The sequence below is a fragment of the Onychomys torridus genome, chromosome 15, assembly GCF_903995425.1.
Source record: "Onychomys torridus chromosome 15, mOncTor1.1, whole genome shotgun sequence".
Taxonomy (NCBI): domain Eukaryota; kingdom Metazoa; phylum Chordata; class Mammalia; order Rodentia; family Cricetidae; genus Onychomys; species Onychomys torridus.
Genome location: NC_050457.1, coordinates 17268789 through 17290367, shown reverse-complemented (window position 1 = coordinate 17290367; position 21579 = coordinate 17268789). Strand labels below are relative to the sequence as shown.

Below are 21579 nucleotides of genomic sequence, written 5' to 3'. Positions count from 1 at the left end.
GCTTGAACTCGAGACCCTCTGGTCTCAAACCTAGAAGTAGCTGGGATTACAAATGACTGAGATGTGTCACCAGGCATGGCTAAAATTCATTTCAATTCAAGTAGGGTGGAGAACGGACCTGGGGTTGGGGATAAATGTATAAGAAAAAACCTGCTCTACCTAAGCACATCCCTCTGGGTACTTAACTCTCTGGCTCTAGACATGAATGGAGGTTTGGTAATCGCAGGAGAGAACTCCCACGAATGCCTATGGTGTCCAGAAGCAGTTGCTTTAGTGATTAGAATAATGTATCGCTCCATTCCCAAAGCTAACCAAACACTGCCTATTTCCTCCCCACATAAACTTCTTTTGGAATGAATCAAAATACCATGAGAACAATGGTAAGACTATTTTGCTAGAGGAGGTTTGGTTAGATTTTAAAAAGTAAATTTTTGATTGGGTTGACCAGTTTCTCTGGTTTGAAATTCTTCCTTTGCGGTGCTACTTCTCATGTCCACAAGATGGCAGTGCTGCACCCTACGGCAGAGAGCAGTGTTTTCAGAACCCAGACTCAGAAGGACAAACAGAGTATGCACTCACTCATGGGTGGATAATAAATGTAAAGCAAAGGATAACCAGACTACAACCCACAGCTCCAGAGAAGCCAGGTAACAAGGAGAACCCTAAGAGGGACGCATGGATCACCCAGTGAAGGAGAAATAGATGAGATCTACATGACCAAACAGGGGGTGAGATGGGGTGATGGAGGGCAGGGGATGGGGATGAGGACATAGGGGAACAGGAGGTTTGAGCTGGAACAGGGACAGAGTGAGAGAGCAAGGAAAGAGATACCATGATAAACGAAGACATCATGGGAATAGGGAGAAACAGAGTGCTAGAGAAGTTCCCAGGAACCTACAAGGATGACCCCACCTTAGACTACTGGCAATAGTGGAGAGGGTGCCTGAACTGGCATACTCTGGTGATTAGATTAGTGAATACCCTAAAACTGTCATCATAGAACCCTTATCCAGTAACTGATGGAAGCAGATGCAGAGATCCACGGCCAGGTGCCAGGCTGAGCTCCAGGAGTCCAATCAGTGAGAAAGAAGAGGGATTCTATGAGCAAGGGTCATTGAGACCATGGTGGGAAAATGTACAGAGACAACTAGCCAAACTAGTGGGAACTCATGAACTGTGGACCAATAGTCGAGGAGCCCCCATGGGACTGGACTAGGCCCTCTGGATGAGACAGTTGTTTAGCTTGAACTGTTTAAGGCCCCCACCCCCAGGCAATGGAATCGGGACCCATCACTGGTGCATGAACCGGCTTTTGGGAGCCCCAGTGCCTATGGTAGGAGACTGCACGGCCTTGGTGCAGGGGGAGGGGCTTGGACCTGCCTAACTGAATGTACCAGGCTCTGCTGACTCCCCATGGGAGACCTTGCCTTGTTAGAGGAGGGAATGTTAGGGTTGGGGGGAAAGGCTTGGGGGTGGGAGGAGGGGGGAGGGGGGATCTATGGAAATGAATAGAATATCTCTTAATAATAAAAATTTAAACAAAAACAAAAACAAAAACAAAAAGAACTGAACCCAAAGCCTGACTTCCTGGGAGGCACCAGAAGTGAATCTTTAACCTGGGGCTTAGCAAGAAGCACACATAGTATTTAATAAATGTATGCTAAATGGATGTGTATGCATGTGTGTGTGTGTGTGTGTGTGTGTGTGTGTGTGTGCACACGTGAGTATGCAGGTGTGTACATGTGAATGTGCATGTGTGAGTGTCTGTGTGTGAGTGTGCACATATGTATATGTGTGATGTGTGTGTGTGTCTGAGTATATGTGTATGTATGCATATATGAGTGTGTTTGAGAATTATGCATGTGTTTTTGAATGTGCATTTTGTGAGACTGTGTGAATGTGTGTGTCAGGGTGTGAGGGAGTATGAGTGTGTTCATGTGTGTGTTTGAGTATGTGTGCACATGTGTGTGAATGTGTGTTTTTGAGTGTGTGTGTGTGTGTGTGTGTGTGTGTGTGTGTGTGTGTGTGTGTGTGTTGTCTTTCTCATAAACCAGTGCCAGGGAAGGAGCTGAGCTGGTAATGGGAGATTCCTATTTTCCATTTTCTCTTTCTCCACTTCCTCAGTGGTTCTGACAAGGACGTGGTTCACTTAACAAAGCCTGATTACTGGTCCCCTCCCCCACATTGCCCCTTAAATCGGACTTGTAGCCATGCTCACCTGACACTAAAATGAAAAAGTTGTTATAACAAAAACATGCCTGAGGACGGTCTCATTTATAAGAGAGTCTGTGTAAGTTCTGTAACATACGTTGTGAGGGGGAAACCCAGACCACTTCAGGTCCACTAAGCCCACATGAGAGAGGACGGCATGGAGAGCAAGAGGCAAGGCTGCGCCACACCGACTTCAGACCTGGGCTAACGGACACTCTTCTCAGGCAGAGAAAATGCCAGGCAGTTCCCAGCCCCACCCCTAGCTCAGACGGCTGCCTTCCCATGTCATCTCACTGTGGTCAATGTCCTGTGATAAATATTTAAATATTTAGCAGAGAATTCTAATTATTTGCTTTGGGGGTAAATAAAGGGAAGAAATGATTTCAATAAAATTCTCAAGTTTTTTTTTGTTTGTTTGTTTTGTTTTGTTTTGTTAGCTTTGCTTCATTATCAAAAACAAATATCCCCCTGTATTCACTCCAGCCTCTGCCTGGCCTCAGTTTTCCAAAGCAATGTGGATTTGGATATTATTATCCTTTAAAATGTTATAGAATGTCTTCTGAAGGGCTTTGTAGGGGAACATCTTTCTGTACATTAAATGTCTGCATAATTTTTTTGATCCTTAGGCACAGGACATGACTTATCAAGTTACCATAGTTGATTTCCAGAAAGTGACCTCTCACTGTAAATGGCTGCAAAGCTGTGAATCCCCCAGAGACGTTCTCAGGGCAGCTGATCAGACCTAGTCACTTGCCCGAGAACCCAGTCTATGTCTCTACCATGAAGTTGAGGGCAGCCAACCATCTGAATCCATCCCATGGTGGAAAAGACCCAGCTCAGTCAGGGCCGAGTCCTCAGGCTTCATGAATGCCCACCCAACACAGTCATTAAGAACTAACTCTTTGACACCTGAACAAGAGCCAACAATTCAACACCAAAACCCACATCATCCATCCAAATTAGTATCTATTAAACAATTTGCTTTGGAGCTCAGCTTTGCTTACTTGATTGTATCATTTAAAAGAGCTAATAAATTCCTACGTTCACCTGCTGATGGTCATAAAGAAGGACTTCAAGCATCCATTTTTAATATGAAGACATCATTCATCTAGGCCTTCTTCTCACAATAATATCCCAAACCACGGAAACAGAATTGGTTCTCCCTCCACTTAGGGCTAGCAGCAGAGAGCTGGGCACTTTAAGGAGTTGGGCCTTTTAATCTTTATTTTAAACAGCCAAACGCAGACTTCTGTCACCACAAGGAACAATCTGCTGCTAGGAGCTGCCCAAATTCCCAGCACCTGCTTTCTCTAGTCTAGAGACAGATGGCGCATCATAAAAATAAAAGCCAGAGAAAACGCACAGAGAAGACGGATTCCTTTAAGAACTCGTTCAGGGGTCCTTGTTCCTAAAATCCAGCACTACAAACACACACATTTCCTGTTAATACTTTAGCTGGGAATTTGGGAACTGATGCAAAACATTTTTAAAAAGTTCCCATAGCCTGGTTTATAGACACATGTTTACATATTCCCACAGGAGGGAAAGCCGACCTAGGGATTAAAAATGATTGCGTATTTGGGGACTCCTACAAACACCCTCAGAGCAGCTGTGGTTCCTAACCTTGAACACCGTTGACTACGGCAAGTCCTGTTCAGTTCTTTTGTACAACTCTCAAGCATGCCTCAATGGCATAAGCTCATTTAGACGTGTAGGGCTGGCACCGATGAGCGGGGCCATCATAAATTGGCCTCCTATGATATAAGTCTCCACAGTAATTATGTAGTATAGTGTTTCTCAATTCCTAGGAACCCCTGTAGGGCTTATTAAAAACAGCTTTGTTGGCCTGGCTCCCAGATACTCTGCTTTTAGTAAGTCTAGGATTGGACCTGGGAATTAGCATTTCTAACAAGTTCCCAGATGAGGTCAACGCTGGTAGCCTGAAGACCACTGGTGTAGAGCATCCCTTTGACACATTGATGCCAATAATGATTCTTTGGGCCTGTGTCGGCTCCTCAGGAAATACCCACTTTGTACTGGGCACAACGGAAAGACATCCTTTGTTTCTATTAGATGCTGTCATTAGATACAGCCTGCTTCGTAAGCACCTGCTTAATCCGATGTGGCCAGACATCTTTAGCCTTTGAGTGTGCAGGACGTCACTGTCTGATCTGCTTGGTTTGGTTAGCTGATGTGCAGCCTCCCCAGCCACCACAAGTGGCCGATACATACACAATGTAGCACAATTTCTATAAAGACGTCTGATGAAATCCAACTCATAAGCACCTTACGATTTTAGTTACCTTTCTTTGGTTTTTCGAGACAGAGTTTCTCTGTGTCGCCTTGGCTGTCCTGGAACTCGCTCTGTAGACCAGGCTGGCCTCAAACTCATGGAGACTGCCTGCCTCTGCCTCCCAAGTGCTAGGATTAAAAGTGTTCGCCACCACCACCCAGTGATCTTTATTACCTTTCATCTTGGGTTTTAGTCTTAACCCTTAAAGAAGCTGGATTCTGCTACCTTAAATCTCTAGCCCAAGGGTTCTCAAGCTTCCTAATGCTTCAACCCTTCAATACAGCTCATCATGCTGTGGTGACCCCCCAACCATCAAATTATTTCATTGCTATTTCATAACTGTAATATCACTGCTGTTATGAATCATAATGTAACTATCTGATAGGCAGGACATCTGATATGTGACCCCCACAAAGGGGTCACGACCCACAGGTTGGGAACCACTGCTCTAAGCACACTCCCATAGATTGAGCTGATCAAATTATGACAGATAGTTGATATGGATAAATTAAGCAGTGTTTGGTATTTATGTTCAACTGATTTCTTCTATACCCATACTTGGTTAAATTTTAAAGCATGTTTCTGGCGCAAAACACTGCCATCCTCTTAACATTCATTTCATACACACTTGAGAACGTAAACATACCTTATTCAGCTTGACAAAATACTCCAGTCCAGCTTCCAAGGGGTTTGTATCACAGTTCATCTGAAAGGAAAACACGGTTCGAATCTCAGATGAGCATGTTCATCTGGTTCATATCAGAACTGTGTTGCCTTTAAAAGGTTTAGCACTTCACCAAGATCTGCCTGCCTCTGCCTCCAGAGTCTGGGATTAAAAGAGTGTGCCACCCCTCCCCCCTCAGAAAGTCTTAGTACATCTTGGGTAGGGGGAAGGGGTAGACAAGTTCCCCATACCACAAAGAGGACAGTAAAATGGAGAAAACAAACCTATTGCCTCCATTCAGCAAATACTGGCTTCACCCTGAACTGATATATAAAACTGATTCCAACAGTAACATTGCCTTCTTATATTATTCTTTCTAGAAAGGGCACTTCATGGTTTTTGAGTAAGATTCTCAAAAAGACTAATTATGGACTAAGTCTCCAGAACAGTATTTTTAATTCAAAATTCAAATGAAGTCATTGGCAAATGCTGAGATTTAAATATAGCAAACACAGAAACAGAGTTGGGGTTTGCTGCCACTGCTCCTTTATTTTAAAGATTTAATTAATTAATTTTTATTATGTGCACATGTATGTGTCCACGTCTGTGTGTGGCTAGGTGCAGGTGTCCTTGGAGAACCGAGGCATTGGATTCCCAATCCCAGAACTGGAATAACAGGAGGCTGTGGGCTGCCCAAGGAGGATGCTGGGACTTGACCTTGAGCCCTCTGCAAGAGCAGAACACACTGTAACTGCTCTCAACCACCAAGCTGTCTCTCTGGCCTCTTTTATCTTAATAAATATTTGAAGGCTAGCACATGCTGTTCCACAAACAAGAATCTCGTGTGTATTATGTAATAATTTTACATAATTACGCTTTTTAAAGTTCTTAAGTGACTTTGCTTATCCTGCAATTAGCCATGAATAGGAGTGAAGAGAAAATGTTAAAGGTAGGGTACTGGCTTTTACAGCGTTCAGGAAGGAAGACGGGAAGGCAGGGCTGGAGCTCAAATGTGGTTGAATCATGATAGGATGATACATCGATTCAGGGGAAAGCCAATATTTAGTACTAAACCTGAATAAAGTTACGAGGTTTTGTCTCTGTTTTGTTCTTATTTCTTTTTCCTCCTCAAAATTTTATTAAAAGATTCGAATTTATATGATGAGAACCAAGGAAAGATGAAAGGGCTTGAGATAAGCTTAGTGGAAACCATTAAACGTATAGAAACAGGGACAAACAGGATGCCACGCCACATTCACTTACCATTGTTAAGAACTTTCTAGACGTCAGCCTGTTTTGTGCTCTTTATGGCAATGGGAACTGCTTGCTCTAACCTCCCACAGAGTCAACACAGGACTTACATAAACCAGATAAACATAAGGCTACTTTACATCACGTAAAATTGTTCTCGTATTTCTTAAATCAGTTTGAGTTATCAGTTTGAAATTAGTTTTCAGTATGCTCAGACTTGGAGAATGGTTTTTGTTTGTTTGGTTGGTTTGGTTTGATTTTTTGTTCAGGAAAAACAGAGCGGCTTTGTCTCTGTTTCAACACTAGAGGGCGCTCTGGCACTGTTGAGAAACAGGGTCCTAAGTTGGGAGGAAGCAGGGAAAAAACCCCACCAGAATACAGCAATGCTTAACTCTCTGGGGGCTGCCTCTCTGCACTCTTTTGGGGAGACCTTGGAGACAAAGCTGTTGAGTTTTTCTGAGGGCGCTGGCCTCACCTAAGTCCAGGCTGTAGACTGTGCTCTGAAGTAGGCAGGAACTGGTTTCCTCCAAGCTCGCGTCTATGATAAGGCCCAAGACTCCCTACCTGAGCTAGAAATTAATTGTATGGTGTGTTTGTTTGGCTTATAATAAACCATCTCCATGCCTATGTTAATTCTGTAGGATAAATGCTCTATTTTACAGAAGGCAGAATTTCCAAGAGATAAGCCACAGAACGAGCATTTGGACATGCAGGCTGTAGAGGATAGATTTTAAACCCGGGAGTCCCAACTCCGAAGCTCATCTTTTCCATGGCCCCTAAAACCTCAGTGTCTTCCAAAGAAACAGTTCTCTGAAAAGCTAGGGGTTCGGTTCTCTCGCAAGGAAATAAAAATAGGTGAAGAGGACCTGAATCGGGAATCTGGATCGTTGTGGTTAGATGCAAAATAAGAGTCGTGGTAACAGTACGTTCATGGACAGCTGAGAAGATTGATGATTAAATGTCAGACTTGCGGGACAAAGGCTTCTAGGTGTGCCTGTAGTGTGCCTTGATTACAACAATTAATGTGGGAAGACCTATCGTGACTGTGGACACAGCATTCCCTGGACAGGGATCCTGGAAGGGTTAGAATGCACAAAGCCAGCCCAGCAGCTGAACACAGGCATGTAGCCATGTCCAATTATGGATGTGATATGACCAGTTCCCTCAAGCTCCTGCGACTGTGACGTCCCCACTATGAAGGACTGGAACTGGAGCTGAGAGCTGAATTCAATCCCTTCTCCCTGAAGGTGCTTTGGGCTGGCCATTTTACCACAGCCTAGGGGAAAAAAACCTAAGGCAGAAGCTAAGTAGAATCAATGGGTATAAAAATGTTGTATAAATGGTAAGCATTATCCAAAGAGAAACCCTTGGTTACCGCTGTTACTGGTGGGGTTAGAACAACACATACAGGACCATGGTGCCCGCCCCCCAGAAAAAAGAACATTAGTTCACCCAAGGATGTATTATGTGAAGAAAGTGAGGCGTAACATAACAGAGGGGAAGGCAGGGATTTGAGAGGCGATAGTCGAATCCTCAGAGGATGTCAGAAAAATGTCTGGGGTTCACCACCAAGCAGGGGAGTGTGGGGGAATTAAGGCATAATAAACATTATCCCAGACCCCAGTCAATGTTCATTGGTAAAGGGTTGCGGCCTCTTTCCCTCATCAAAGTCATCTAAGAGTGTATGATTGATTTCTCTTACGGCCAGAATTGGTAGTGATACTATCAAAACTTGCCCTCCAACAAAAATTAGATACAATCAGCATAAGGTTTTAATGAGGACACTAGTATTCAAACCTCTGATCCCCAGGCTCGGAAGGCTTTCTCCAGTCTTAAGGCATTCAGGGCATATGTTCCAAAATTGTCGATCCCCTCCTCCTGGCCTGCGTTCATGATGAGTTCATATAGCGCTGCGGAATCTTCTCGTCTGTGGTACAGCTCCCATCCCAGCTCACCTGAAAAGCACGGGCAGAGCCCACACAGGAGTGAGAGCGGTCCTGGCATGGAGAGCACTCCCATGCATTAGCTAACACATGCAGGGGAGACACCACTACTCACACAATGCAGTCCTGGCAGGGTGAGCACTCCCGTACATTAGCTAACACACGCAGGGGAGACACCACTCACACAATGCAGTCCTTGCCAGTTTTTAACAGAACAGCTCACAAGGAGCTAGCCATCTCATCTCACTGGTCATTTGCATGTAGTCCTGACTCCTACACAGAGGGCGGTTGCTGGATGATCCGTCATCTCCAGAGACAGACAGACTCTGGTCAGGACTTACCTCCCACCCTGCACCTTGGCTTCATCCTGAGCCTTGACCGTTTTCAGGACAGTGGTAGTAGGTAAACAGCTAGCGTGTATTTCCAAGGGGTTCAGCTGGCTATGGGAAGGACAGCTATGATGCCTATACTCAGAAAGCTGAGGAAGGAGGATTGTGAATGCAGGGCTAACCTGGGCTACTGAAACACTGTCTAAAAACAAAACAAAATAAAAGCCTTAAAGAGCCAGTTCAGACAGTAATAAACTTACCATGTACTTAAGCATGAAGGCGTGAGTTTGATCCTGAGAACACACATTTTAAAAAAAGCATGGGGGTGGGGTAGGGGGTATGCAATGGCTCAGTGAGTAAAGGTGACTGCTGCCAAGCCTGATGATCTGTCACCCTGTACGCTGGGGAAGTAGGCACTCTGTCTGACCAGCCAACAAGGTAACATCCAGGGTTGGTCTCTGGCCCTCACACATACACATGTGGACCCCCACAAACGTGCACACACATATGCTCACATACAAAAACAGATGATAATGGAGTTCAAGGTTTAGACACTTCAGTTTTCAAGCCAAGAACCACAAGCCTTTAAACATATAAAGAATGTGGAGGGCTGGAGAGATGGCTCAGGGGATAAGAGCACTGATTGCTCTTCCAGAGGTCCTGAGTTCAATTCCCAGCAACCACATGGTGGCTCACAACCATCTGTAATGAGATCTGGTGCCCTCTTCTGGCCTGCAGTCATACATGCTGTATACACAATAAATAAATCTTTTTTAAAGATGTGAAATGATTCGTATTTCTTTCTCATGGATAGCCAGCTACAGCTTCTCATCGACCCCCCAACATGATCCTTTCATTCATCACTAGAGCTAGATGCTAGAAAACCAAAGAAAAGAACATTATAATCCAAAGACTCCTTATTTATTTATTTTTATCCCAGTCTTCCTTTTTGCCAAGGTTGGGAGAAGTTAGAATGGAAAGCCAGGGATTTGTGATGTTAACAGTGAGCACACTCCTTGTTCTCCATCATCACGGGTCGAGAGTGAAGGGCTCCGCCAGGACACCACCAGAGCAGGAGCAACATGGAGCTAGGGGAATGCCTGGGCACACAGTGCTCCTTCAGTAAGGGGACACGGGAGTTACAGGAGCTAGAGGTGAGCCTGAGTGTCACTGGGTCATGACACATACTCTGTGCAAAGCTGGGCGGAGGTCCCCCAGTGAACACACAACAGTGGTGGTGGTGGGGGGGGGAAAGATCGCCAGGGAACCATGGTCTAGTGCAATGGTTCTCAACCTGTGGGCCTCGACCCCTTTGGGGGTCAAACAACCCTTTCACAAGGGTTGCTTCAGACCATCAGGGAACACAGACATTTACATTACGACTCATAACAGTAGCGGAATTAGTTATGAAGTAGTAATGAAAATAATTTGATGGGGGGGGTCACCCCAACATGAAGAACTGCATGAAAGGGTCGCAGCGTTAGGAAGGTTGAGAAACGCTGTCCTAGTGGAAAGCTTGGCATGGGCACATCAGGCTGGAAGCCTGTGAGTGTTCCCATACAGTCTACTGACTGGGGTCTTCCAGGTACTCCAATGGCCATCCTTTGCTCCTTGCTCGTCTGCCCTTCCAAAGAGGAGCAACTAGAAATGGGTGGGAACACTGCAGGGAGAAGGAGCGGCCAGACAGACTTCTTTCCTTAGAGCTGGGCAGAAGAAATCTTCCTTCGAAATCAGAGAAAGTCGGGGAGCGGAGTGTGCATAAGCGCTCATGTGTAAGTATGAGTGTATGTGTGAGTGAGCATGTGAGTGTGAGAGTGTGGAAAGGTGAGCATGAGTGTGTGGGAAGGTGAGTAGGAGTGTGTGTGCAGGTGAGTGTGTGCATTGAAGGGTGTGACTGTGAGGGGGGTAATGGGTGAGCATGGGAGTATGTGTGAGCATGCATTGTGAGGGTATGACTGTGTGTGTGTGGATATGTGTGAGTGTGTGTGTATGAGCATGCATTGTGAGGGTAAGATTGTGTGTGGGTATATATGAGTGTGTGTGTGTGTGTGTGTGTGTGCATGCATTGTGAGGGTATGACTATGTGTGTGTGTGGATATGTGTGAGTGTGTGTGTATGAGCATGCATTGTGAGGCTAAGATTGTGTGTGGGCATGTATGAGTGTGTGTGTGTGTGTGTGTGTGAGAGAGAGAGAGCATGCATTGTGAGGGTATGACTGTGTGTGTGTGTGGATATGTGTGAGTGTGTGTGTATGAGCATGCCTTGTGAGGCTAAGATTGTGTGTGGGTATGTATGAGTGTGTGTGTGTGTGTGTGTGTGTGTGTGTGTGTGTGTGTGTGTGTGTACGAGCATGCATTGTGAGGGTACGACTGTGTGAGTGTGCATGTGTGACTGTGTGTGTCCCATTTCCGGTAGCCTTTCCTTACCATGGGTTGTTTTCAAATTCTTACCAGTATAAGAGATCCTTATAGCAGTGACAGGAATGTCAGACATCTTTAAAGTCTTGGTTTGAAGAAACTTGAAAACATCATCGCGGAGATCTTCTGAGGTCAGCTTCTGAAGGACGCGCCTTGCATATGGCCCTGCCACTCCCAGGACCCCAAGCTCATCAGTTATGTTTCGAATTTCAACATTATATCCACCTCTGACAGCTGCTTCTTCAATCCATCTGCATTGGGGTCATAAGCACCGTGTAAACGTTGCTTGAATAATGCATGCTTCTAACGTATTATGTTTCTGAAGACTTGCTTCAAGTTAGGAATTATCAGAAAGTCCCTAGAGGGTCATGGCATGCAGCCACATCACTTTGAAAGCTGACGAAACCAAGTCCCTGAGAGGTAAAGAGATTCTCTTTAAATTGCCCACTTACGACTCGGGAGGGAATTTTCCAGGTAACAAGAATTTTCTGGTTTAAATGAGCTTTGCCACAGTTATAAATAGTGATGGTTCTTTTGCATTTAAACTAATGGTTCCATCTCCAAAAATTAATTTAAACCCGAATTTGCTTCAATACCTGTATACAAGATGCACACTTGTGCTGCTAGCCATTAATAATGTGCCTGCCACCAGACACATAATTGCTCTGACAATCACAAAGAAAAGAGAAAAACTCCGGTCTCAATTTCTAAGCCTTGATGAGTTTTTGGAAGGCAGCTCTCTGGCCTGTCTGTAATTTATTGAGCCATCCCTGGAGCCCTGGGAGTCTATCACAGTGTTCGTCTAGACTAGGAGAGGCTTTAGTGGCTAAGGTGACCTCCACACCCCTTACACTCGCCCATCAGATTTCCATAACTCTACAGCTAAAGTGAGGAGATTTTAAGTCAGACCCTGACTTAATAAGAACGTCCCGTGTACTAGCAGAATACTAAACTGAGGATGGAAACTTCACAGCGGACTGGAGGTCCTGGCAAAGGCAGGTCAACAATTTAGCTGTGAGCAGTGTGCACAGGTTTCACAGAGGGAGCTAATAAGTAAGGGAGTAGGCTGGCTGGAGTGAACCCAATGGGGTACCTGAATCAGTCATGCAGACTTGAGCAGGTGACTTTAACCCACACCTGTTTCCTCATCTGAAAATGTGGATAATGCAAACTTTGCAAAATCTTTTTATTTGGCACATGCATGTGCATGCACACATAGTGTATGTGTGTGCACATGCATGTGCATGTGTGTGTAGAGGCCAGAATTTCACATTGAGTGTCTTCCTTAATGGCACTCCACCTTATAGTTTGAGGCAGGGTCTCTCACCTGAACCCAAAGCTTGTCTACTCAGATAGCGTAGCTAGCTAGCTTACTCTGGAGATGCCCCGTCTCTGCCTCCTAAGTGCTGGGATTACCTGCAAGCCACAGTGCCTGTCTGCCATTATATGGTTGCTGAGGAGTCTAAACTCCAGCTCTCGTGTTTGTGAAGAACGCAGCTACCTACAGGGCCATCTCCCCAGCACCTGCAAAATCTACGAGAATTCATTGAGGTCATGTCTGAAAGGAGTTCTGGCTCACTGATAATTTTTTTTTTCTTTTTCAAGACAGGGTTTCTCTGTGTAGCTTTGTGCCTTTCCTGGAACTCACTCTGTAGACCAGGCTGGCCTCGAACTCACAAAGATCTGCCTGCCTCTGCCTCCCGAATGCTGGGATTAAAGGTGTGCGCCACCACCACCTGGCTCACTGATGATTTTTACTAAATAAGAGTCAATATTATCAGAGCCAATATGCCCGCTGGATGGGTAACCTCGTGGAGTAGGCAGGGGCTTTTGCTTCAACTATTCCTATAAAACACACAAGGGTTAGTCACATTGATGAGGTTTAAGAATCAAAGCTGGGGGCTGCAAGGATGGCTCATGATTAAAAGAGTCGAGGATCATGTAGAGAACCAGAGTATGGTTCTCAGCACTCAGATATAATTGACAGCTACCTGTAACTACAGCTCCAGGGAATCTGACACCCTATTCTGGCCTCTTGAGGCACTTGCGCACACACACACACACACACACACACACACACACATACATTCACACACACACACACACACACACACACACATATATTCACACACACACTCACTCAAATACACACACTTTTAAAAAGAACTAAAGTTCTTTAAGTACTGTGTGATGATTATCTCTGTTTTATTTATGTGTTGATATATTTTTCCTACATGTATGTTTGTACATCATGTATGTGCCTGGTACTCCCAGAGGTCAGAAAATGACATCAGATCCCCTGGAGTTAAAATGGTTATAAGCTGCCACGTGGGTGCTAAGAATCAAAGTCTGGTCCTCTGGAAGAGATACCAGTGCTGCCAATGGCTAAACCACCTCTCCAGGCACCATGATGAGTATCTTTAATTGTCAAATTGATGCAACCTAAAGCCATCTGGGAAAAGAGTCTCAATGGAGAATGGTGACCTGTGGACATGTCTGTGGGGCATTGTCTTAAGTTAAATGATGTAGGAAGACTCATCCTATTGTGGTAACCCCAGGCAGGCCTGTGTGAGAGTAAAAAATGGAGCTGAGTACAAGAGAGTGATTGCTGTGGGATAATGCTCTTGTACACTGTAAGGATTTGTCACTCAAATTGGTTTAATAAAATGTTGATTGGCTGGTAGACAGGCAGGAAGTATAGGTGGGGTGACCAGATGAGGAGAATTCTGGGAAGAGGAAGGACAGAGTCAGGAGTCACCCGCCAGATGCAGAGGAAGCAAGATGAGAATGCTGTACTGAGAAGAGGTGCCAAGTCACATGGCTAAACATAATAAGAATTATGGGTTAATTTAAGTGTAAGAAAGAGGAGAGAAAGGTGGCTCAGCAATCAAGAGCACTGACTGATGTGCCAGAGGAACCAGGTTCAATTCCCAGGCCGTCAGGTATCTAATCATGCCAGGATAAAATAAAAATAAATAAATAAATATAGGAAGGAAGAATTTAAGTGTAAGATCTAGTTAGTAATAAGCCCGAGCTACTGGCTAAGCATTTATAAGTAATATTAAGCTTCCAAGTCAATTATTTGGGAAGCAGCTGCCAGGTATTTGGGAGGTGCTGGCTGGACACAGAAACTTCCACCTACAAGTGACTGTTCATGCATTCTCTTCTCCCTGCTCTTGATTGCACATGGAATATGAGTAGCTGCTTGAAGCTCCCATTCCTGCCTTGACTTCCCCACAATGATGGACTACAGCCTGAAACTGCAAACTGAATTCAGTGCTTTCCTTCTCTAAATTGCTTTTTGTCAAGGTATTTTACCACAGCAAGAGAAACGAAACCAGAATGTGCTGGCACAAGAGAAACTCTTGTAAGATTGGATCAGTGTGTCACTTGTTCAAAATGATTTTACTGGATGCATAGTTACCTAAGATCGTGAAGTTCTGATCCAGAGCCAGTAATCAACAGGAACTCCCCCGGAGACTGGTGTGAAACAGTCAGCTCAGCATACACTCGACCTTTGGGTGTCAACATGTGACTTATGTTTGTAAAACCCACCTGCTCAAAAGAATTTAAAATCATTTTAGGATGAATTAAACATCTTAACATATGTAAAGTGTGAGGACCATGAAAAACCTCTACCTCTTACCATTTATATCATATATATGAACCAAACCAGAGATTAATTTAAATTTTCCATTTAAACAATCATACAAAATTGTTTGTTCTAAGAAGAATTGCACTTCAGGGCTGGGAAGATGGTACCCAGGTAAGGGTAGTTTTGGCCAAAGCTGACACCCTAAATTCAACCCCTGGAACTCACAGGGTGAAAAGACACTTGTCCTCTACACGCATGACATACATAGATAAATTAATGTAATAATTAAAAAACACCACATCCATTTAACTGCAGTCAACTTTTAGGATCTCGTTGGTGCATTAAATGAAGTCATTAGTTCCCTAGGCAACAGAAATTGCAGTTGAGAATTAGCTTGCACGCTCTCGGGCGGTGGAAATGTTCAAGCATCCAACTCAGAGTACATGGAATCAAAGGAGGATGGATTTGAGGTGTTCTTTTTGAAAGGACCAGGTCAGATTCCTGGACCTTGTCTATTTACCTTTGGAATGACATTTGCAAAGAGATGGTCCAGAAATCTGATGGAATCTTGGCCTTTGATGTTGAACTTGCCAAATGGAGACAGGTCAATTACACCAACTCTTTGCATAACCTGTTTGTACTCAGAACCTACTGGCTCAAACCAGTTTGTGCGGCGGAAACTTGGCCTGAAACATGATATTTACTGTTCAAGACAATTGTCACCCAAAGAATATTTCAATTACTCCCCCTCCATCTAGAAAAGCCTGCTGGGCTGGAAGAGGGGTACCCTCAATCTGTTCTGTAAATCATATATACATGTTGGAATCTGACCTTTTATAGTTTACTTATCTATCCATTTCATCCATTTTATACTGAATGAGTGTTAATTAGCAAGGGAAAAAAGGATAGAACTCTCGGGTACACTGATCTGAAGGGCAGTGTATAAGGCAACAAACCGTCCAGGAGTTTTGAACCCTGGTTGCGTACTAGAATCATCTAGGGAGCACTTCTTTTCTTTTCTTTCCTTTCTTTCTTTCTTTGGGTGCTCATTTTTATTTATTTTTAATTTTTTTTATTAAGAGATTTTTCTATTCATTTCACATATCAACAGCATTTTTCAAATACCTGTTGTTAAGCCTCATTAAATCAGAATGGAGTGTGTGTGTGTATACACACGTGTGTATATGGATGTCCTGCATGTGTCTGTGCACATGTGTGCACATGTATCTATGTCTCTGTGTGTACATGCGTATGCATATGCCATGTGTGTATGTGTGTACACACTCACACATGAGTATATGGCCAGCACTTCTCCAGAACTGTGAATACAAGTCACTTTCACTTGTTAAAAAGGGGTTGGGCACCATGGCGGGTTGCAGGGAGTGCCTACGTCCGAAACAAGCAATGGTCTAGCCTAGCACCTTCACTTTTCAGAGAAAAGGCACAGAGTGGCTTCTGGGTCTTTTGAAGCAGCTAATGACAGAGTTGGGTGTAGAACAAAGGTCTCCTGACTCATTTCAAAAAGTCCTTTCCCCTTAAGCAAATGGCTTCTAAAGTGCTGTTTTTAGCTTCAAAGCAGGGAGCTAAGTCTGCAGGATTTTCCAGTAGCTTAACTATTAAAATCTAAAAACAAATTAAGCCAGATCTCAACCTCACAAAATGAAAAACAAAGCTAGGGTTTATCTGAGTCATTCCTGGAAAATCAAGCCAAGTATTGGGGCGGGAGGGGGGGGGGGGGGGCGAACATGCTGAGTCAGCTGCTTCTAGAGTGAAACACTCGTTCAATCACAGATGCTCCAGTTCTGCAGTTTACACCACTGATCTGAATTTAAAGTAGACATCAAAACCTGTGTTTCCTGTGCATGCATGCTCATGTGTGGGAGCTGAGGCCACAGGGCAATCTCAGGTGCCAGACCCCAAGAGCCATTACCAAGACAGGATCTCTCACTGGCCTGGAGTTAGCCAATAGGCTAGGCTGGCTGGCCAGCAAGATTCAGGGATCCACCCATCTCCACCTCCCCAGCACTGAGATTACAAGCATGCACTTCTATACCCAACTTTTAATCGTGTGTGCTGGGGATCAGACTCAAGCCCTAATGTTCTGCACAGCAAGTGCTTTATCATCTGGACTATCTTTCTAGCCCCAAAGCCTGTTTAAAACAGCAAAATGTGCACTTGACAGAAACTGTAAATCATCTTCTAGACTTGCTATTCACTATTCCTTAGTTCATAGGTTCTTATGAGAAAATAATCACCATCAAGCCCAGGTCCAACAGTGACACACAGCACTTGCCAGGAACTCAGGGGCCGGTTGGGGAGGCATGCCTGATATTTTAGTTTAACCCCAAATGCGGGTGCTCTCGGCTGTTTCGTGGCCCAGAGCTGTGGTTCCTTTCTATACAGTATTTGAACTTAAGCCACGGCAAACCTATTGTAGTCAATCTAAGCCATGTCAGGACTTGTATGGGGACAAGGAAAAGTCCTCTGAGGTTCTGGCAACTGCCAGTAAAAAAGGCTTCACGGAGACTGGCCGGTGTCCCCTGGGCTGGCCGGTGTCCCCTGGGCTGGCCTAGTGAATGCCTCCACCACAAGCAGGTACATGATACCCGAGAAGACTCACTGCTTCTCTGAAAGTGATGCACAGTTATGATGGGAGAGGAATCCGTGCCCTGCTCTCCTTCTCTGCCCTTGTGGTGGAGGCCCTTGCTCAGAACCACAGGCAGGTGAAGACACTCACTTACCTGTACTGAGTGTCCTGGCCAGGTTTGTAGAACCAGTGTGGCTGTTCCCAGCCTGCATGGAAGCCCATGGAACACTTGGACGCCAGGGTCTTGTAGAGCCCACTGACCCTCTGGGTTGGTCTCCCGGCAAACCTCTCTTCTTTAGGATAACCAACTGGGGAGGGAACATCGGTGTTCTAATAGCTTATCACCAAAATGGCACAATATACTGAGGGGATTTTAAAATGGAAATGATAGAATTTACAATCCAAGAGCATATATACATATACATATACACACACATATAAATACACACACACACACACACACACACACACATATATGTGTGTGTGTATGTGTGTGATATACGCAATACAATAACTCTATACAGCCACATACATCCCTTGCTATGACTTAAGTGTTGTTTACAGTTCCTCACCACCCCTGGACAGAGCAGAGCATCTAAACTGAGAGGTCTTTCAAGATGTCAGCAAGTTAGTACTTCACCAATGTTGTTGAACCCGTACGATTCTCTGGCTTTGGCCTCGGTGTACTGTGCTGTGGTCCATTTGCCATAGCGGTTGGGGTCCAGTTCTATCAGGTCAAAAGGGGGTTCTCCATGCAGGATCCAGTCACTGAGGTACTTCCCTACCCCACCAGCATGGATTATGCCGTAGCTTTTGGATACAGAGATTGGTGCAGTGTTACAAATGTGGTGCATTCAAATGGTAAGACATGTTCAAATATCTTACAGGGTGTCACAGTTGGAGTCATCTGTGCCCATTAAAACATACAAGTAGTATAATTTTTATGCTGTACTTTTTTTTTCACCAAAAACAGATCAATGCATGTTCTGGAATGCAAATAAAAGGTGCCTAACTGATTACTGGTTTGTTTTCACAGTTCCACCATGTGGGACACCAGACCCTCAGATAGCCTGTGGCTGCTGCCTAGTAAAAATGCTGGCTTTAGGGATGATGTATATGGTTAGCACTCACCTGTCTTCTTAAGCTGGGATTTCCCTGACTGATAGGAAACTCTGGGAGGTGCCCCTCCATCTCTTCCAGACTCAGTGTAGTGAGGATTCTCTTGGGTAATGATGGCCTCTATGCTAAGAACCTTTAACTTAGAGGCACTCAGACAGAGGCAGGTGCTCAGTGAGGATTTGTGGGTGAGGGCAGAAAGGAATATGACCTCTGTAATTTGCAACTAATAGGTCCCTTGGAAGGGAAGGTCTGCTTGTTCCCTATTTCCACAAGAAGATGCATTGGGGTCTCACGTAACCCAGGCTTGCCTCAGACTGAATTCCTAGCTGAGGGTGGCCTTGAACTTCTGATCTTCCTGTGTCTCCCCCTCCCTAGCTCTGGTACCACAGGGATATAGCACTATGCCTGGCTTATAGGGCACTGGGGATCAAACCCGGGGGCTTTTGCATGTCAAGCTGGCATTCTAGCAACTGAGCTACATTCCCCAGCCCCCAAGGATGCTTTAAACAACACATATGATTGCATGTGATGTCAGAATCACAGTTTCTAGTAGGCTTTATGAAGGTCTACCTGCCCGTTCTTATCCATCAAAGCCTTTCAACATAGATCTATCTGTGGTACCATGAAAAGGAGCTTTTGAGAAACTGAATGGGGTGAGATTCATGGACAGAGAATCAAGGGAAGTTGGTATTAAGTTGTGAGAACCCCATTCGATCCCTGGGTTTGATCCCCATTACCACATATTTTAAAAATCCTAACAAAAGAACCCCAGCATCCCCCAAACTATAGTGGCTTAACAAGCCAGCACTTTACTTCTAAGAAGTGTGAGAGGAATTTGGAAGAAGGCAAAAGCTTTCTCCACAACTGCACTTCTTTAGAAAATGGATGTCCCTTGACTGTTACCAAGTTACTTCCCAAGGAGAATGCAAAGGCACTGCTTGGTACTTACATCATGAAGCCTGGTGCAGAGCTGCGGTCATTAAAGATTATTTGAACAAACAGCCAATAGAATAAAGAAGAAAACTAGAGTATTAGAAACTGTGATATGGTAGCAAAGCGAGTTTGACATCAATAGTCAGCATATTAATGGGACAGATATTAGAAATGAAACATGGGCAAGGAGCAGAATCTTAAACAGGAAGCAGCCCAGGGAGTTATGCAGAGGGAAATCACGTTAGACAAACAGGAATTATGGAGAAAATACATAAGACATGTTATCCATTTGATAGTTTGAATATGTCACCTTCTGTTATGAAAACATTCTTGTCCAATCGGGACAAATTGACCCATTGGGAGGCAACGGCATAAAAAGAGACATAAAGAATGGAGGTGACAGGAAATATGTGAAGACAGTTCCAGAAGACGATTGTCCTCTGTGTGCTAACCTTTATCATCTAAGTGCTATCCCATTATACGATTAGTTCCTCCCATTATACGATTAGTTCCTGCCCTCATTCCTTGGTCATCAAAAGGAGACAACCCCACCCTCACCTGACCCACCCCCCACCCCACTGCATCCCCATCCTCCATCACCTCTTCATTTTCCATCTTGGGGCCTGATATTTTGAGACTGGATTTAACTAAAGTAAGTGCTTCTATGAGAGATGTCAGGGTTCTACTCACCCGAAGCCTACAGCCACCCAGTAGTTTCTGACCCCCTGATGGGGCCCCACCATAGGCAGGATGTCTGGAGAGTAGGTGATAGGGCCATTGACGATGTTGATGATGTCTGCCTTTTTCAAAACGGGAACCATTTCCATGGCAGCTTCCAAGTGGTCTGTGATCCGGTCCAGGTCAGACTCAAAAAGCTCCTTCCCAAAGCCTAGAGAGACAGACCTCTGTGGTCAGAATGTCCCTGTGTGCAAGCAAGTCTCAAAGCAATGCACTCTCCAAAATGGGTGCCTGTAAGGAAAACATTCCTTTGTCTCTATAAAGATGCTAAACTTGGAGCCAGTGACATGGTTCAGGGTAAAGGCACTTGCCACCAAGCCTGACAACCTGAGTTCATTCCCTAGGCAAGAACTGAGCCCTGGAAGTCATCCTTTGACTCCTCCCCCCCCCCCCCCCCTCCCCCCACCTCCCCCCCACCCCCGCACATGCACCATGGCATTTAAATGTCCACATACACATCTCAGTCAATCAAGGAAAAAGACATTAATCCTAAACTTGACACTTACTATGCCCACACCAGTACCCATAACATTCTTGGGAACAATAATGCTATTTCTTCCTAAGACAAAAGTCACCTTTTTAGTAAATAGAAATGGAAATTTATGCTTGGGGGTTTCCCCCCAATCAATTTGACCCAATCATTATTTTAAAAAGAACAATAATTTGGTTTGTCAGAAGTCTTTTTTTTCTTCTTTCAATCTTTCAATTAACGTAAAAGGGAGAGCAAATGGAGTGTAGAGTTATTCCAGGACCCTGGAGAATTAGGACCCCTGCTCCAGGATCCAAGATGGCGGACTTAAGAACCCTTTGAACTCTCCCTTCTCCAGGCTGCCTCCTTCCGGAAGCTTGCTCCCACGGGCATCCACAGGCCAGTGTTCTGTGCACAGAGTGAGTCTTATGCAACAACTATCTTCTTCTTGTCCTGGAAGTCACTGTGACTAAAGGCAGGGCCACAGATAAACTTCACGGACGCTCGTCCACATAGCTTCCTCCCGGGTTCTCTGAGCCCTTCTTGAGGACTGCAGGACAGGGCAGGGTCATGGAGCCTCCAAGCTGGCTCAGTTACACTAGAGCACTGTGCCAGGAGCAACCCTCCAGCTAGGAGCAGTTAAATATTTGTTCTGCATTTATTGGGAAGAAGAGCTGCGGCATGGGCAGGGTGGAGACAGAGCCCCTCCTCACACCAGCCTCCCCTAGCAGCTCAGCCCTCACTCTGCAGTCAGGAGCGAGTCTGCTCAGACCCAGATGTACAGGGCCCACTCAGCAAAAGCAAAGTCCTCCTGCTCCAGGACCAGCCTCTGCAGGAGGTGAGGTGGGTCAGAAACCCTTTCCTGTTACATGGGCCGGAGGGGTATGTTCCCTGCCCCAAACTACATATCAACATACAACTCCAGAAAAACACACTTTTATGTTTCTTCACGTTCCCTGAAATATTTCAGTGCCCAAACCATATTTTAGCTCCTTTTACAGACTAACACTACAAGGTTTGGAAGATGGCT

The 21579-nt window shown here is 44.9% G+C and overlaps 1 protein-coding gene across 1 annotated transcript in view; it reads right to left on the bottom strand.

The window, feature by feature from the left end:
• The window catches only part of Dmgdh (dimethylglycine dehydrogenase), a 74026-nt gene that overhangs the window by 23554 nt on the left and 28893 nt on the right, over nt 1-21579 (bottom strand). The window contains exons 7-14 of the mRNA XM_036207389.1: nt 20033-20231; nt 17931-18100; nt 17445-17598; nt 15224-15389; nt 14533-14663; nt 11142-11359; nt 8217-8374; nt 5151-5210 (exon numbers count right to left, since the gene is read on the bottom strand). Coding sequence (XP_036063282.1) covers nt 5151-5210; nt 8217-8374; nt 11142-11359; nt 14533-14663; nt 15224-15389; nt 17445-17598; nt 17931-18100; nt 20033-20231 — 1256 coding nt within the window. The remainder of the gene's footprint in view (nt 1-5150; nt 5211-8216; nt 8375-11141; nt 11360-14532; nt 14664-15223; nt 15390-17444; nt 17599-17930; nt 18101-20032; nt 20232-21579) is intronic.